Source organism: Gasterosteus aculeatus, chromosome 3, assembly GCF_964276395.1.
Source record: "Gasterosteus aculeatus chromosome 3, fGasAcu3.hap1.1, whole genome shotgun sequence".
Classification (NCBI taxonomy): Eukaryota; Metazoa; Chordata; class Actinopteri; order Perciformes; family Gasterosteidae; genus Gasterosteus; species Gasterosteus aculeatus.
Window position 1 is genome coordinate 6,976,585 of NC_135690.1, and position 19,136 is coordinate 6,995,720.

Sequence of the window (19,136 nt, forward strand, 5' to 3'; positions counted from 1 at the left end):
TGCACTTTCTTGTAGTTTCTCTTCTGGGTTTGTATCCTGATGGTTGAAATGCACTTATTGTAAGTCACTTTGGATAAACGCGTCAGCTAAATGACATGTAATGTAATGTCACTGCAGTCGAGGTCCTGCTGTGGTTCCACAGTGAGGAAACTGGGGAGCTGGGCTGCTTTTAGATGACTCCGAGGACAATTTCCTGATGAGGAATGTAGGGCAATTAACATCAGTAGCCTGGAGGACATGGATTAATAAGAGTGAAAGAAAGCAGGGAGACACAGAAAGGGGAACATGAACTATTTATCCCTCTTGAATTTTCACACATACAAAGAACAAAGAAGCCAACACATTACATTTTGTTCAGACATATTCTTTTTAATCCAACCTGGTGTGAAAGTCTCAAGTATGACAGTGTCCACACCCAGCCCCCCTTTGTAAAGCAGTAGAGGTTCAGGAGCACTAACCAAAAGGTGAATGTGGTGGGTTTAATGGTTTCAGAGTGCGTGAGAGTTTCTTGGTGCATCTTGAAGTCATCAAGGTTGGAGAACAGTTCACTCGCCCCACCTACTGTTTTTCTGCCGGTTTCCTCAACCATCGCTGTTTCCTACAGCCAAGGGAGGGTCTGTGCATGGCCTCCAACGCAACACCAGCATGACCTTCCTGCCAATGTGTATGCCAACACACACACACACACACACACACACACACACACACACACACACACACATAGCAGGCAACCAAAACAGCACAAAGGTCAACAAAATATCATACACGTCAAGCTGCTGTGGAGAAACATTCATTATATGGTAGAAAGGAGAAATAATACAGGCAAATACAAGAGGGAGAAGCTGGTGGTTATTTGGGCAAGACCACCTGCAGTCTGGAGGGCAAGAGAGAGAGAAAGGAACTGAGCCGGAGCGAGCGAGCGAGGGGTGGGGAGATGGCAGAGAGAGAGAGAGAGAGAGAGGAGGAGCAACAGAATGAAGAGAAACACAGAGAGGCAGACAGCTCCACACACATCAGTTAGTAGATGTGAGAAGACAAGAGCGAGAGAGGACATAAGGGGACACGAAGACACAAAATTAGAAGAAAGAAAATAATCCAAAGAGCCAAGACATCAAGAAGAAAGGGAAAAGTCAAGCAAGTTGTTGCTCAGTTGGGAATCAATCCGGCCGGCTGCATAGTCTTCAGATTGTCTCCAAGTGAACCAGTGTGACTGGCCGTCTACTGGGAGGACGGACTGGTTTGAACCCACAGTGAGCAGACTGCCGAACACCATGGCTGACAGCGTGAATGAGGAGTCGGATTATAACCCGGGGAAAGATGAGCTGGCCTGGGGCTACGAGGAAGGTAGGCCATGCTGCTCCTCATCAGCATACGGAGGGATGCTGGGATCTATGGAGCGTTGTGAAACAAGTTTATGGTCCACATGGGTTTTTAAAGCGTCTTTACCTCCTGCATCGGCCTGTTCATTCTATAAGCATTTCGACCCTTTCTTAAAGATCAATCTAGTACGTTTCTAATAATGAAACCTCTTAAATGTGTAAACTGTTTTAAAAAGTTATGTGAGTGTTGCTCTGCTGGACAATTTGCACAAAAGAAACCAGATTAGTTTGTTTGGGATGAATATAAAAAGGTTATTTTATCAGAAGGACACGCTTGATTCAAAACAACTAATGGTCAAAATAGAGGCAGCAGAGACCTGGGGACCCTACAATTCCCACGATGCAAGTTAATCGTGTGTTTTTTGGAGTTGCGAAGCGGGAATGACGGCTCAGGACGTATTTTTACATCTTTGGAATGAGGGACTGCTTTGTGTACAGCAACAGCCATGGCGATTGTTGCTGATTTGGTCATTTCGTCACCCAAAATTGAATCCAAAATAGACAGATTTATGATGCCTTGTGCAGACTTGTCCAATAATGGTAAATCTGAAAACTTCCATGAGACCTATTCTAACCAATGGAAAGCTAATGCCAGACCTTGACCTCCTCGCCAGAGTTTTGCAAGTGGAGGGTTACCATCTCAGAAGTTACTGGGCCTCCGTCCACCATTAGTGGCAACCATAACGGAAAAAGCCATTCACTGAAGTTGGACTCAAGCAGCTGTCTTGTAAACTTTGCCTGCATCTCAGCACAATCAGAGAGCCTGTAGGTAAGCCTGTTTCCTCAGGGCCTCAGCATGCAGCTCCTGACGCACGCAGAGCCTGTCGACATACGGACCCGTTCAGGGAGTGTGGATGGAGCCCCTAGGGTGGAGCAGACCTCCTGAGGACACACTACTTACCCGTTGCTGTCCACATGAGCCACATGTTTAAGCCGTGGCAATGCTCCCCATGTCTGTCCCTGTACACTGTGGGACCTTGACCTGGTGGACCAGGGGCTTCTGAAATGTGTAAAAGTGGTGGGGCTCCCCTTCAACTCGGGTCAGTCATACGAGATCAAAGTGAAATGAGACACGTTGTCCTGTTGTGTAAAGCCTCACCTAGAGCTGATTTATGCTAGTCCACATAAGTACATGTGAAAGTTCAAAGTGATGAGTTCATTTAAATTGTGTCTTCTTTCTACCTATGCACTTACTGAGCATCGAGGGATGCACTGTGGTACTGAGCTGTGTCATTCTCATCGTGAGTATACTTAATGATATGCAACGCTTTGTGGGCATGAGATAGAAAATGAAATACGTATGGCTTGCAAATGTCACATCGGTGTTCCTGTGGAAAAACCTGAAAAGTAATCCAAATAACTTAAGAAAAAAGCACAAGGTTGTTCAGAAGATGTTTATGATATGTTTGATGGTTTTTGAATTATGTTAATTAGTTGATATTACATTATATTGGGCGGTCTCCATTACGGTGGAGATTAAGGGTTTTCTACAGGACACTTGATATTAGAATTGACTGAAGCTTGAAAAGAAGTGAAAACAATTAAACAATAAATAAATATATTTATTATTTATAATATATATATTTTAAAAATAAATAATACAACCAATAATGTATGATTTTTCAAGGAGACCATATAAACTATTTTATACATTTTTATACACCATATAATACATTTTTTTGTTTTATTTTAATTTTGAATAATGAAAAAATATATGTAATAGTTAAGTAATAGTAAAAACTCCTCACAGTGGTAGAATATGAATAATCTACTAAGGCTCAGTGAGAGGATGTTTCTTTTTATTTTTAAAACTATTTGGAAGCTTTAGCATTAAATTAAAAGTTAAATTGGTTTGTTTGAGGACGTCTTTAAGTTAAGTGAGTTAAGTGTTTAACTCATTTTGCACATTTGTGAGAACGGAATATAGAAATAGAATTGGCTCAAGCATTATGTATGATGTTAAATCTTTGAGATATACAGCTAACCAACAAGCAAAGAAACAAAGTAACTTGACCAACACATTGCAAATCCCCATTTTCACTTACTGCACTAAATAAAGAAAACTCTTTTGGACACTGCGCATCCTCAGTTTTCAGGCACATTTTTCCGGATCACAGTCGCAGTTTTAAGCTCAGAGTTCAAGTGTAGATTGAAAGGAAAAAAGAGAAAAAGCTACTTGCCAATTCATCGACAATGGAAGTACCTAATTATGTTTAGTAAAAGATCACGGTTTGACTTAAATGAAGTATGTTTGTTACATTGTTTAAGTTACGTGGATATTTGGTTTCCCATGGGACAAGAATAGTGGTCTCCTAAGTGAAACCCTTCATCCACAAACTCATACAGACTACAATAAGATCCATGTGTAAAATAATTGATGATGTAGTTTTGGTTGTATGGGAACATTATTTTTAGATCATGCTCATAGTCGTTGGATAAAAGAAAAATTACTGCTTGGTTGGTCTCAGGGCGGTGAGCCCAACAAAAGATATTCTTCAAGGGCCAATTAGGATTTTGGAAATCTTGTGCTCATATAAATGAAAAAAATAAAGGAAAGGTTGATGAAAGAGCTTGAATGAAGTTGGCAAAGCCTTTTAGATGTGTGAATACATGAAGAACCAGAAGTTACAAAATGGGAGTGAACCTCCAAGTATCAGAGCTTTGACTGCTTTATTTATTTTTTTAATATCTCATAAGAAGACGCTTGCAAGCACATTAACTGAGTGACAGTCAGTCAACCACGTCGTCACTAATATTATGCGGTTAAGCAATGCGATCCATCCCAAACACATTTCTAAAGCTCTAAACGCGCACACTGAGGGTTGCACAGCCCTTCAGTGTGAACCCCTCACTGCTTTCAGTGAATTGTTGTCATGGTTTAGTTGCTGAGGAAAGAGGGAATGTGATGCTCCGCTCGCCCCTCTGTGCTGAGGAGAGACCTTTCTGCCGCGTCTGTCTCGCCTTCAAATGCAGCAGAAAGGAGTGCAGTGAGAAGCTCGGCGTATTTCTGGGTTTGCTGGTGTACTGGGCCTTCATGGACATTTTACGCAGCACCTTTTAAACACACGTCAGGTTCCACACACTCATCAATGTTGTCACTGTGCCGTTAGAGTGTTTGCAGTCAGTGGGAGGCTGAAGGGAATCTAGGCCAGCGGGTACCTCACGGATCTCTTTCTACACTCAGCTGTGGGTCCTCACTCTGCCGGCGCAACAGATCTTAAGCTGATAGCAACATCTCGAGTCTCATAGAGAGTTTTCAAATGGCAAAGACTAATCAAGTATCGACTCGTGCCTCAACCTTTATTGCTTCATCATGCAGGTCATGTAACGACACAGACAATGATGTATTCACGTTTTAAAGAGTACAAAGTTATTTACGGTTTTTCCTCAGTAAAATCAAACTAACTATTTCTGTGTATTTAATGCTGCATTAAAGCTCTTAGATAACACGGACTAAGGCAGGCGGGGATTGTTGCTAGCTTGTTAGCTTCGTTATAGTAAACCACTGTTTGCTTTGTGAGCTTACCCAGCTTGCCTGATATTGTTCTGACAATACTTTTATTGATGACCGAGATGGATACGATGCATGTAACATGTTTTCACTCATAGGTGTAGAATGGGGACTGCATTTCCCATCAGCCAATGGCGAGTACCAATCTCCCATTAACTTGAACTCCAGGGAGGCCGAGTACGACCCGTCCCTGCTGGACGCCGGTTTATCACCTAACTACGTGGTGTGTCGAGAATGCGAAGTCATCAACGACGGACACACCGTCCGCATCATCCTCAAGTCCAAGTCAGGTAACTGCCACGGGCACCATGTCAACGTGTCACTGCTCATTGTTTCAAAAGGGAGGAGAAAGCAGACTGTGTGATTTGCATTCATACATTTCTCTGTGTTTGAAAACAAGCCCGCTGTAATGATACCTCACACATCCTGCCACATCGTTGCTGCGCATAAGTGAAAAAGCAACGGGTTTACATTTTTAAGCTTTTTTAAGATTTTTAATCTTCCGACGCAGTCTGATGAGGTACAGTGTACAATATATGAGCAGTCATGGTCACTCATATTTAGATGTGGTGTATTTTATGTTGTTTATGAATTTTACTTTTATTTTTCTTATATCTTTATATATTGTATTAAGGGAACAACATATCCTATTTTTTATCTGGGTTTTTAAACACATATTTCTTCTATATAGATATATTTTCTGTACACTTCTGTTTCAAGAGTTCTTAATCCTCACTGCCCTTTAAGGCTTGGATCCCCCCCCCCCGCCTTTTTTTAAGCTATACCCCCCTTTCCCAGTTCCCCCCCGTGGCTCTCTTCGGAGGGCCGCGTCTACCACAAAACACTCAATTGCAGTTGTTATCACGGATATGTGATCATTTAAAAATACATTTTGTGTTTACTCAGGTTATCTTTGCATAGTAATAACATTTGTTTGACAATTTAAAACATTTAAGCGTGACAGATATAAAAAAAACAGGAAAGGTTCAAATGTTTCCCACAGCACTGAACATAATATCCCATTTACAACAAAGTTGATTTCCTCTTGCAATATATCCTAATTATTATGAATTAAACTCCTCGTTTTCTCACGTGAGCCATCAGCTTCCTTCTCAGCTCTTTCAAAAGTTGCCCGATAGCAGCAGCGAGCAAGGTGCAAGGATCAAGAAGGGACAGCTTCTGATCGCTTTGATTTGACTTCTACTTCCTGTGTGTGTGCCACAATGCCCTGCGCTTCCTGTGCCGTTGTCAGTGGTTTCTGGCGGTCCGTTGCCTAGTGATCATGAATATGAGCTTCACGAGGTTCGTTTCCACTGGGGCAAGGAGAACCAGAGAGGATCCGAGCACACTGTCAACTTCAAGGCTTTCCCTATGGAGGTAGCGCAAAGACACACACACACACACACACGCACACACACACACACACACACACATACACACACACACACACACAAAGTGAGAGCGCGGGCCTAACACACTTTCAAAGCGGACTAAATGACTCTGAAGACTAAAGATCTACACTGTGCATTTGTCCTTCAGATAACACCACGGCTCGTTGAGTCCTTGAACGCAGAACCCTTTAATCTTCTCTAACAAGTCACACTTCTGACATCTGAAGGATGCTACTGTTTTTACTGTTTTTTGCAGGTTGAAATGTCTCTTCATTGGTCCGAGACAAAGACAAAGACATATATTTTAACCGGTATTTCTTGTGGAACCACAGCGGACAGCGTGAGGCTGCCGTCTAATCGCAGTTCATGACACCAAACCGGACAAGGATGCAGTCAGGACAAGACTCTGGCAAAAGACCCTGGTTGCTGCTGGCGTGCAACCGTAGTTTCCAAAGAAACTGTAGTTCAAACTATTGACTTTAACTTAGCTGTGCTCTGTCAGACCACATGTCCCGGGAACTAACGTCTGGTATTTAGTGAGAAATTAAAGGTCTGAAGGGAAACTATGGTGCAGCCAGTAGTGGAACACCAACACACTCATTCGCTGTGATGATGAAAATAAGTGAGTCCATTTGCTACCATTCTGGTAGCCCAAAGAATTTTTACCTAAAAATGGTCTCCAATAGTCTCTCCCTGCATGACTTTTGTTAAAATGACAACTGCTTCCGTAAAAGATTTAAACTTTTTACAAAGCAAAATAAAACAATATATTTGTGGACTCCAGTAGAATTTTCCTGAGAGGGACACTTTTCATCTTATAAAGGATATTTTAAACCAAAAGAAAAGTTACCATTCTTACCAGTAAAAAAAAGGTCGGGTTTGCTTCAAATGTAACTGTCATTGTTGGTCATTTTGACATTTGTAGCAATTGTTTCAATTACTTTATACTGTATTTAAAGAGCAAGATAGCTTTTGACCAACCATGATTTTTCAAACCACAAAACCAGTGTTCAATGGGAAGTGTGTCTAAACTACTGATGAAGTGGCTGACAGCTTAGAGATATCTGAGATTTTAAATATCATTTTGGTTTAAGATGAGTTCCAAAGCAGCTTTTATTCTTATTAAGTATAGATCTGTGGTCCGGTCTGATAATGTGTTTCAGGGTAAAGGGTTTGCAAATATTTCTGCCCGATCATATTAACGTGACATAAGAGTATAGGAAGCCCTCATTCAGCCCCAGCTGATGGTCTCTGCCTCTCTCACTTACCACTGGTCCATACACCTGTTTACAATAACGGCCACACGGGTTATGTTCTGTTGTTATTGTGCCCATCTTTAGCTCCATCTGATTCACTGGAACAGCACCCTGTTCAATACTTTGGAGGATGCTCTTGGGAAGAAGAACGGAGTCCTCACCATTGCTCTCTTCGTGCAGGTAAATCATCCACAGACAGAACCAAGAGGCTGGTGGTAGTGGCCAGGTGGGGTCGCTTTTAAAACAGTTTAAACACTTTAACAGAGCCAATTAACTCTGTTAAGAGTTCAAAATCAACATTTGAAAAAATAAACACATGCAACCTAAAAGAGCACATATTGGGTCCAACGTTTGTTTTCTAATATTTATATTTGTATATACATACAGTATATGCATACAGAGTACCAGTCAAAAGTTTGGACTTTTGACTCACACTGTATATATATATAATGTGCATTTGTCCTTCAGATAACACCACTATATATATGTATATATATATATATATATATATATATATATATATATATATATATATATATATATATATATATATATATATATATATATATATATATATAGTTACCAATACATAGTAAATATTTCCAATAATGTAGCCTACCAATTTGTATGAGAATGTATGTGTTAGTGTCCCAGGTTCCCAGCTATTTACTTCAATCTATCTAGCTTTAGCATGCTGACTAGTATAAACCTGACAATGGCATAAGCTAGCATGTTGCTACCACTAGAAGCACACTGCTTAACCCACCAATAAACAATCCTCAAAATCCTAAAGCATCCTTCGCTACTTCACCATAACACGCATCACAGCAGACACTCCTGTCCACAGCATCAGCTAGCAACATGCTAGTCAACAAAGCAACATCCAAGAACCGTTAAGTAACTTACAATATCTTAAGCTTTTTGCTTTCATTTTCATGAGTATTATTTGAGTATGTCTAGTTTGTATTGAAGTAGGCTAATAAAAGCAAAAGCATTCATACTGTAGGTGAACGTCAATGTGCCCTATAACTATTTGTTCCTGGCTTGGACGGTAAAAGTTGTTTTCCTAAATGAGCAAACAGGTTCATCCCAGATGAGCTTGTACCATCTTATGTAAAAGTATACGTTCACCCAAAAGTTAAGCAAATTTTTTGCTACGCTTTACTGTCATGAGTTTACTTGATGGACTATTTGCATCATTCAGGCACTATCCACCATGGAAATACCACTTTTGCTCTGTACTTGGAATTTGCTTAATTCACGCCGCCCGTTGAAAATTTGCCTGGTTCGCAATTATGCACGTCTGTGCATTGACTTTTTTCTTTCTACTCGTGAAAAAATTTGCTACTGAAATAATCCGTACCTTCTCTGCTAGGAAAAACAACTTGGAACTTTTACTCTATTAAACTCGGCAAGACCAACCACCTTTGTGCGATCTGGGTCACACCAGTGAAAAGATTCCATCCAGAAATGTCCTTCTGCTTTCACCTCAGACACCCTTGACCTGGGGTTGGCATAGATCCTGTTTTTACTTCCTGTTATTTCCTATGTAGATATGCCATACACAAACTACGATCCTGTTCAAAGTCTTTAAAGGTTGTTACTGATAATTAACATCAATAGTTCACCAACTGTCCGCCCACTGAAACCTGTAATGCTTTGTGTTCTTATCAGATTGGTAAGGAGCATCTGGGTCTAAAGGCCGTCACTGAAGTTCTGCAGGACCTGCAGTACAAGGTGGGATTCAATCTTAAAATGCAGATATGGGGCCATCTGTTACACCAGATGAACAACCCAACGGTTGAGCATGCATGATGCATTAATACAACATGTTCTGTTGTGTTGCTTTGACACCATCAGGGAAAAAACAAGATAATCCCCTGCTTCAACCCCAACACTCTATTACCTGGTGAGCAGAAAACTATCAATTGTTTCAAACGCATGGTGAATATATGGACATTCCTTGTATGTTATATCGCTACAGTTGCCTTAAACTGGCAGCATGCTGGGTCTTAATCATCCCCTCATAATTTCATGCATTCATAATGACAGTATCTACAATGTTGGAAAATCAGTGTTGCACTACAGGTCACAGATTCTGACCTGGAATAGAATAAGGGTTAAGGCCGAGAGAGGCACGGCACTTGTCCTACAGGTGAAAATGCACCTCCGTCCAATTGTGTGTTAAACGGTTGGTACTTCAAAATGATGAAAGGTAGATAGGTATTGAAGCAGGGACTCGTTGTTCCTGTCTTTGCTGAGAACCCTCAGCAAATATTACGTTTGGCAGTGGTTTGGCTGTGTTTACACGCACCTTTAAAACGTGTTTGCCACGTTTGGCCTGTTTTAATACATCACCTGGGAAAAGAGACAATCCAAGGGAGACTGTGAATCCAAAATGTAAAGGAGATTTATTAACCGTGGAGGTTAAAAGTGCTACTCTCACTGTTACACATAAAAGGTTTGTTCATCATAATCCCTAGCTGGAGAACAAACCGGCTTTTTTAAAGCGTTTTATTTCTGAATTGTTTGATCTGCCTCCAGACCCTCTACTGAGAGACTACTGGGTGTACGAAGGGTCGCTGACCACACCACCTTGTAGTGAAAGAGTGACCTGGATCCTCTACCGCTACCCTCTCACCATCTCACAATCACAGGTAAAGGATACACACAAAACCAAGGATCCAAATCAAATGAAGGTCCGTTTCCAGGTCACGCTCAGGAATATAGTCATATATATGTTTAAAGTTGTATGCGTTAAGCATTTAGTAGTTCCATAGGGAGCTATGTGGAATCTGACGACTGTTTTGAGTCAAAAATAAATGAGCTACTTAGCACTACTTACATGTTTAAGCCAGCCGTTCATCTCTGATAGACGATAGACCGAGGCAATTTACTGTAGTCCCGCTTCAATTAAGTTCAAGTGGAGTTCTCCTTTGGGTTCTAATGTTGGGTGTTTTAATCAACCTGCTTTGTACTGTTCAAGTGGTTACTCGTGCCTGCATCCTGTCTTCATTCCCTACCTAATTAAACAATGGGTTGTAACATGAAAGCGGTTGTTAACTCAGACTTTTGAGTATTTCAGTGTCTCTCTGTTCACTGTGTTGGTTCTTTGGGCTGCAAGCAGCTGTCTTCAGAGAGGACGCCCCGCTAAAGCCAATGTGCTCCTGCTGCTCAGCAGCACACACACAGACATGCACGCATCCTGTAAACAGGGCGGAGCATTTAGCACATGATAGGAACATAAATATTGGTGGATAGACACGTGACAATTGAACAGTACCTTTTTTTACTTTCTATTCCTTTATTTTATTTTTTTTTCTGTTTCACTGAACAAATAATGCAACAAAACAGTAAGTGAAAGGAAAAGAAGACGAGAAAGGAAAAAATGAAAATGAAAATAATAATATAATAACTGATATAAATTGAATTAAAAGGGGGTCGTCTCCCTATACTTTTGGATCCACTCTTTTCAGGTCAACTGTCAACTTTACTCATCTTTTCCCCTTGTATACAGTCCGTTTTCCCCAGCGTTGTTCATGGATGCCTGCAGAGAAACGTTTTTCCTCTACAATGTCCAGCCACTCTGCTTGGCTTGGAGGGTCATTTTTCAGCCAGCTGCTTGTAGTGGCTTTTTTACTTGCTATAAGAGGATTTTAAAGAGGTAGATGTCCTTCTTTTGAATTATGTCGCCGGGTATCAGGAACACGATCCCAGGGATCTTGTAGTGTAGGATGTCCTCCAGAGACGGAGTAACTCTGTCCCAGAATGATTGTATTTTTATACATGACCAGAATATGTGTGAATGGTTGGCATTCATTTGCCCGCACTCCCTCCAGCATGGCTGCTTTTTACCCAATGTCTTTGGTGTTGAGTTAAGTAAAAAGAAGTTCTTCCAGCCAAATTACCTCCATCTTCTAGAAGTTGTGGAGGTTTATTGCATTCTACATATGGAAAGCCAATCCTTCTTCGGCAGTTTAATATTCAATTCTACCTCCCATTTTGATTTTATGTTTAGTGTGTGCTACATGTCCCATGTCAAAGTGTCTCTGAGCAAGACACCTAACCCCTAATTGCTCCCTGGGCTGAAATGTGAAAACCATGGGTTAAAAATGCAATGTTAGTCACTTTGGATAAACGTGTCAACTAAATGACATTTAATGTATTTAACACTGGGTAGATTTAGACACTTATTCTGAGTTAACTTGTTAACACTTATTAACACAATATTGGGACAATATAAACACCAGCTTAGAGTTAAAATTGAATCTCACAGAGTCAATTTAACTCTCTGAAATATGCTGTAGCAGGAGTGAGGTCATCACTCAAATTAGCATGGATGCGGCCCACAACTCCTTTGGTGGCCTTCATACAACACAGCAGCACTGACCTGTAGACCTCTAGCATTCAACACAGAACCGGAAGCCTCGCCAATCAATGTGCCTGTCACATTGGCTTGAATTCCCCCTGATTCATGGTTCTAGGATGATGATGGTTACTCCTCTGACCTTCCTTTCAGCATTTCATCTTACTGCCCTGTGGCATGCTGACCCTTTGAAATGCTAACAGGCAAATGACTTCCTGGTGTCCTCCAGCCTCAGGCTATGTCCATTCCACAAGGTTTTCCACGGAGATCAGGCACATTATCAGCATCAGCAGCCTTTACCAAGGTTAAGCTGTTCCCTTTAGGACTAGTCCTAACCCTGTGACCTCTAAATATGAAGTAATTGGGAGGTCATTGTCCCAGGTGAGAAGCTCAACTATTCTGAACATGTTTAAAGGACATCATTGTTGAGTTCAAACCACGTTACATTCTCAATAAGGCATAACTATTTCAGCAAGAAGGAACCAAGAAATTAGCCTACAAAAATGCCTACCCCAGTCAGTCTGATACTACAGCCATTAGCTATTGGTAGTTTGTGTTTGAAGTTCACACAAGGGAGTAAACAAAACTATCACTGGATTTGTTCAATACCAAAGTCACCTTCAAAACAAGATGATTCTCAGATAGCTCTGGCTTTGTAAGGAATGCATTTTATTTTTTTTATGATTTTGAAGTGGATTGTGTGTTCAACGTTGTTTCTTCCTCTATTGAGTTGTGTTAAAGTCCCTGGATCTGCAGCAGCTGGACAAATTATAATATACATCATATTCCTCATATTCAACCTATTTTCTGAGTCATGTTTAATCGGAGCACCTGCAGCTAAAGTATTTTACAATAGCGGGTCCTGTTTACCTAGACTACACACCTCCGAATATCCGGCTATCATTGCCTGCTCAGAGAGAGAGAGAGAGAGGGAGAGCGAGTGCAGGTATTCAAGTTGCCATGCCTACAGGGTTTTGCACTTTGACAGCGGGCTATAAATCCTGCTTCTGTCAGCCAACAGCCCGACAGCACAGGAACTGTTGTTTGTCTTGGCCAGCCACTCTTCAGTACATGCGTGTAAAAGCGATAGTATCGGCGCTGGTTTCACGTAAACGGGAAGTCAGATTGTGGATCCATTCTGTCACAGTTCTGATCTGTACACTTTTGTGTGAGTAAGAGAACAAGAGGAGATGCTGTTTTTTGTAGCGCTGGGTAAATACCATCTGTTTGCTCAGCCGTCTGCCACGCTTTCTTTAGGCAAACATCAAGAGCGGAAATTACCCAAAATAATCGACCGACAACACTGTTTCATTCTCTGAAAGCTTCTTTAATCTCCTTCCGACACTATGACGATATCATTAAAGGATATTTATCTGCTATTAAGGAATCCAAATGCATTCCAGTCTTCTAATTTTACCCCAATAGGTCCTTTTTAAACCCTGAGTGTGGAGCATATATTTATGTCACCATTGTATCTACAGAAAGCCAAAGGACAAAAGGGGTGTCTATAAGCAACCATCTTTGTTTCTAATGATGGTTGGGAATTCTCTCTTGCAAATCTGAGAAGATTCTGAGTCGTTGAGCATCCTTAGTTTGAATCCATTGCCAATTGTTGAGCTTCTCTCTGAATGCTCTGTGAATGGTGAATGGCTGGCCTAAGCTGATCGATGCCCTTTGGTCGATGAGTGAAGTTAACGCTGCTTTCCATCCAATGAATTGCATTGCATCACCACTGAGGAAGGACTGCTCTGCAAGAGGGAGCCTTTTTAAGGCTACGCTGTCTTGAAAGACCGGCGCAAGAGAGGAAATGTCTGTATGAGAGGGATGCTGCATGTGAAAGAGGGGTTCATTCCTTGCGTTCCATGTCCTTATTGTACAGCTTAAGTTTGTGTTGAGCCGCCAACTCTCAGATCACTTCCCTTTGCCTTTCTTCTGCTACCATCATCTCATTATTCACTTCATTCAATGCAAGTTCAGCAGCTGCATTCAAACATGTAGCTGCCGTGGATGGAGTAATAGGGTGGTGTCACTAATAGAAGACGCAGCAGATCCGTAGACAGACTTTGCAGATGCAGCAGTTCATGAAGGCAGAGTTTTTCATGGTCCTCATCAAACTCCCCTTCTTCGTCAATTGCTCTACTAAGCGATCCTGACAATTTACGTGGTAACGGATTCACACGTGTCTACTCGTCTTCTTCGCAAATGTCAAAATACATGTTCATTATCTTATCATTCTCTTCAGCTCTTCAATGAGAGACCAGAGCTCCCTCGCTGGCATTAATATCTTCAGCTGATCTCTTGCCTTACGTACATTAAGCTTCCATTGACCATACATTGCAAACTGTCTTTTTCCCCTTTTCTTGGCTTCTTTCTCTTTGCAGCACAAGCATTTTCTCTGTCGGTTTCCATGGCACGTTCTGAGCATCACAGACCTCTAGGTTGTCATGTTTGTGAAGAATATCTTTCAGACAGGTTTGCTCAGATACATTCCGTGAGAGGAGCTTACGCTCTTAAAGTAGCAAAATGTCTGTAGTTAATTCATAGGAATATAAACAACACTGTCTTTCCTTTGCTGTGTTGAGGAACATGTCGGTATAAACCAGTACGAAGTTGTCAGATCGGTGGGGTCCAAGCTTTACAGTGGTTCCCAAACTCACTGACGCGGCTTTATCGCCACCGTAAAAAAAAGGACCCCCTCCCCCCGGACTCCGCCCAGCTGCCTTTCTGTGTGGAGTCTGCATGTTCTCCCCGTGTCTGCGTGGGTTCTCTCCGAGTTCTCCGGCTTTCCTCCCACAGTCCAAAGACATGCTCTGGGGATCAGGTTGATTGGGGACTCTAAATTGAGTGTGAAATGGTGAATGGTTCTCTGTGTCAGCCCTGCGATTGGCTGGTGACCAGTCCAGGGTGAACCATGTTTCTCACCCAAAGTTAGCTGGCTTTGACTCCAGCCCACGCGCGACCCTGTATGGATAAGTGGTTTGAAGATGGGTATTACTCCAGAAAAAAACGAAAGAGCTATGGAACAAATAAAACATGATCTCGAGTTAAACATTTTTTAGTTTACATTAAAATATCATTAAAATAGACATCCTCTGTCCCAAAACCGAAAGTTACGAATGTAACTACGGTTCTATGAATCCCAGATGACCGCCAGAGGCAGGCAGGATTATCTTCTGTCTCGCGCATGCGCGGGTCGAGTCTTTATACCAACAAAGTCACCTGTGACCCTGGATGACCTCCTATCACGTGTAAGTACCGGTGTCATCCTGGGATCAGTTCTAGGGGTTCCAAGTTCCTGATTTTCGAAATATTACGTAGATGAAAAAAGGCAGTCCTTGAAGTCTTCTTTATATGAGAGTTGAAGGACATATCCTGGTCGAAGAGAACTCCAAGATTCCTGACGGTGCTGCTGGGTACCAGAGACAGAGCCCAGAGACAGCTGGCTTCGAAGGCGCTCTGGGTCTATCACGATAACGAATCTGAGTTTAGCATCAGGAAGTTGCCGGTCATCCAAGTTTTGTCTCCAAGACATTCTTGAAGTCTAACTAGCTCGTCGGTCTCTTCTGGTTTGATCGACAGATACAGTTGAGTATCGTCTGCATAACAATGGAAGTTTATGCGGTGTTTCCTGATAAGATCGGCCATAGGAAGCATATAGAAGGTAAATAAAATCGGTACAAAAGTACAAAACCCTGTGGGACACTGTGACCAACATTTGTGGACTTCGAGGATTCACCGTTTACAAGGACAAACTGGGATCGATCCGATAAATAGGATTTAAACCAGCTGAGTGCAGTTCCTTTGATACCAATCAAATGTTCTAGTCTCTGCAACAGGCTATAATGGTCTGTGGTATCAAATGCGGCACTGAGGTCCAGCAAGACAAGAAAAGAGATGAGTCCTTGGTCCAATGCAGGTAGAAGATCATTGGTAATTTTCACCAGTGCTGTTTCTGACTGTTTCCTGGAAATTCTCGAACAAAACATTGTTTTGTAGAAAGTCACATAATTGATTTGGATTTCTCAAGGATCTTAGAGAGGAAGGGAAGATTAGAGATAGGTCTGTAGTTAGCCAACACCTCTGGAGCAAGAGTAGGTTTCTTAAGAAGATGTTTAATTACAGCTACTTTGAAGGACTGTGGTACATGTCCTGTCAACAAAGACAGATTCGTAATTTCTAGTAAAGACGTGCTAACTAAAGGAAAAACTTCCTTAAGCAGCTTAGTCGGTTTCCAGTAGAAGATTTAGACTTTGAAATTATAGAAGTCAGTTGATCAAGGTTGATGGAAGAGAAGGCATCCAAGCAGACATCAGGGCCCACTGCTGCATCCAAGGTTCCTACATCTGAGGACAGGTCAGCACTGGTTGAAGGCAGGAGACCATCAATTTTCCCTTTAATAGTCAGAATCTTATCATTGAAGAAATTCATGAAGTCGTTACTACTGAGATCCAAAGGAATACACGGCTCGACAGAGCTGTGACTGTCAGTCTGGCGACAGTGCTGAAAAGAAACCTGGAGTTGTTTTTATTTTTCTCTATTAATGATGAGTAATAAGATGCTCTTGCTTTACGGAGAGCCTTCTTATATGTTTTAAGGCTGTCTTGCCAAACTAATCTAGATCCTTCTGATTTGGTGGAACGCCAAGATCGTTCAAGTTTCCGCACAGTTTGCTTAAGGTTCCGTGTTTGAGGGGTATACCAAGGAGCAGACTTCCTTCAGAACCATTCACCAGCATGAAATGTCCTCTTTAAACATTGACTTAATAAGGTTGGTTTCACAGCGGACACAAGCGACAACTTCTGGGGGAGTCCTAAAAGTGCTCCATTTTACTAAACGCTCCTAATCTTACTGCAACTGACTTTCTTGTTTATTCATGACATAACTGCGGCCATGTAGAACGTCATAGTATTACGGGTAGAGTCACTGACTAAGCTACCGGATGTTATTACTTATGAGTGCAAACAGGCTCATTATTTAGGGCCCAGAATGTATTTAAATGTACTGTACAAGACACTTTGTCAAGGATAGAATACACCAGGTGCACTGGAAGCCCACTGGAGCCTTGAGATAAAGAGCCGCAACCTATAGTGTGTCCTCTCAAAGCAAGTCTTTCCTCATCTGCAGATCGAGGAGTTTCGGAGACTGCGGTCCCATGTCAAAGGGGCGGAGCTACTTGAAGGGAACGATGGGATGTTGGGAGACAACTTCCGTCCTACCCAGCCGCTCAGTGACCGGACGGTCCGCGCAGCCTTCCAGTGACTCTTGCTTCCCCCTGCTAACTAACAGAACAACTGTGGCACCCACAGATACGAGCACAGAAGGTAACAGTGTCACAGCCAATTCCACTCCGTCCTGTTTTCAACATGCAGTTTGAATGCACCAATAAATGTCAGCTCAACATGCTCTCTGCTGCTTAGCGCTCCATTATGTTGAGCAGCTCAAGCAGCGTAGGTTTGCTTTAATTTTTTAATACAAAACACTTATTAGTGCAGCTTTAATTTAGCACCTAAATGAGAAAGATCTTACTGTATAAAATAAATTGATAAGTGAATAAACACACTGTTCTCCATCATTTTAGTTTGCTCTGCATATTTACACTCAAGGGAAAGTCTTTTAATTGAACTAGGAATTCTGTCCCTGACGTAACTGGGTCCTCTGAAACCACAGTGGAGTGGGTCAAGCCCTGGAAGAACTAACCCGGTTTGGTTACTGATCTGGGACAAGTCTATATGCAGTGTTTAGTGTCCACGGATTCCCAATTTAGCTGCACTGCATCAGGAAGACTGAGAGGGTATAGGGACAGTAAAAAAAAAGAAAAAAGATGACTTTCTGAGTTTATTAACTTTAGCGGATAGTACAACTTTGTGGTTATTTATATACGTCAGCAGTAAGCAGTATGTGCAAAAAACCTGCAGAAATGCTGTTGCTGTTCTAATTGCGTATTCTTCTTCAGTCTAATGCTTTCGCATTGCAATCAGTTGGCCTTGGTAGACAGCATAGAGTCAGGGAAAGGAGGACCATAGTATATTGTATATATATATATATATATATATATATATATATATATATATATATATATATATATATATATACATTCATTAATGTACTGAATTGTTTGAATTAGATGTCCTTATTATGTTAAACTGTTGGAATAAATGTTAAATATTTAATTGCAGTTATAATACGTGTTTGATACCTTTTTTTTGCATTGAATAAATCTGGGATATTGACTGAAACTTTTTGGCCCATGGAAAAGGGCTTATCACGTCAAAAGTCTCCGGGAGACGGACCAGAGAATAAAGGAGTTAGCGGTTAGTTGCCAGGCTGCATTAAATATATCCATTAAGAGGAGGCCAACATCACATTACAGGTCATTTAGCTGACGCTTTTATCCAAAGCGACTTACATTACATTTTGAACCCATGGCTTTTTAAATCTTTGCCCGGGGAGCAACTGGGGGTTAGGTGTCTTGCTCAGGGACACTTCAACATGGGGCAGGTAGGGCTCAAACCACCAACCTTGCAGTTCCCGGTGCACCCTCTCTACCCCTGCACCACGACAACCAAATATTGTTTATAAAACCATCAAAAAACCTCAGATGAGGGCAACAGAGCCCATATTAAGGAACACAGCGATGAGAGTAACAAAAAGCCTTTGGGAAAAGAGGGAAAACCGGTATTTTGAAGAAGTAAGTATTTTGAGAGGAGGGAGGCGCTGTGGTCAATGGGATGCAAGAATGTCTGAGGGATAAAGAGGGGGAACTAGAGGGCGGCATGCCAAAAAAAGTAAGGAAAGAACAATGGAGTATTGTATATAGTGTAAACGGATACTTATCTGGTCCAACCAGCACTAACCCACCTGAAACAAGACCTGTGAATAAGAGGACGGAGACAAGTGGAGAGGACGGGGCTCTGGGTGGAGGTCGACTACCATTAAAAAAAAGGGTAGATATTTCGAATTAAAAGACTAGTGGTACCAGACTAGACAGAAGCCAAAACAGGACAACCTGCATGAATCAGCTCTCACCCCCATTCATGTGAATGTTACAACCGACTATCATGGGCTGCATATCTTATTGTAGAAATAAGGGAACCTGTCTTGTCCGTCGTTGTCCATCTGTCCGCACCGATTGGGATGCGTGATTTAAGCTAAATGCTGATAGTGGAATGCTGAAAGCTCTCAGTAGCCAAGTTAAAAGGCTAATGCTAAGTGGCTATACTGCTAACCATCTTC

General features: G+C 41.7%; 1 protein-coding gene across 3 annotated transcripts; it reads left to right on the forward strand.

The window, feature by feature from the left end:
• The first annotated feature begins 956 nt into the window (after window positions 1-956).
• On the forward strand, window positions 957-18,078 carry ca8 (carbonic anhydrase VIII). Of its 3 annotated transcripts, none has more exons than XM_040171944.2 (8): window positions 957-1,344; window positions 4,995-5,180; window positions 6,143-6,267; window positions 7,622-7,717; window positions 9,212-9,274; window positions 9,398-9,446; window positions 10,082-10,194; window positions 17,028-18,078. In XM_040171944.2, exons 1-8 carry the CDS (start codon window positions 1,272-1,274, stop codon window positions 17,160-17,162), a joined length of 840 nt encoding a protein of 279 aa, XP_040027878.1. In that variant the 5' UTR covers window positions 957-1,271; the 3' UTR covers window positions 17,163-18,078. The 3 variants fall into 3 exon arrangements, with proteins under 3 accessions (XP_040027878.1, XP_040027877.1, XP_040027876.2); XM_040171943.2 differs by having other exon boundaries at window positions 971-1,344; window positions 4,989-5,180; XM_040171942.2 differs by lacking the exon at window positions 957-1,344 and adding an exon at window positions 2,522-2,620 and having other exon boundaries at window positions 4,989-5,180.
• Window positions 18,079-19,136: the final 1,058 nt, after the last annotated feature.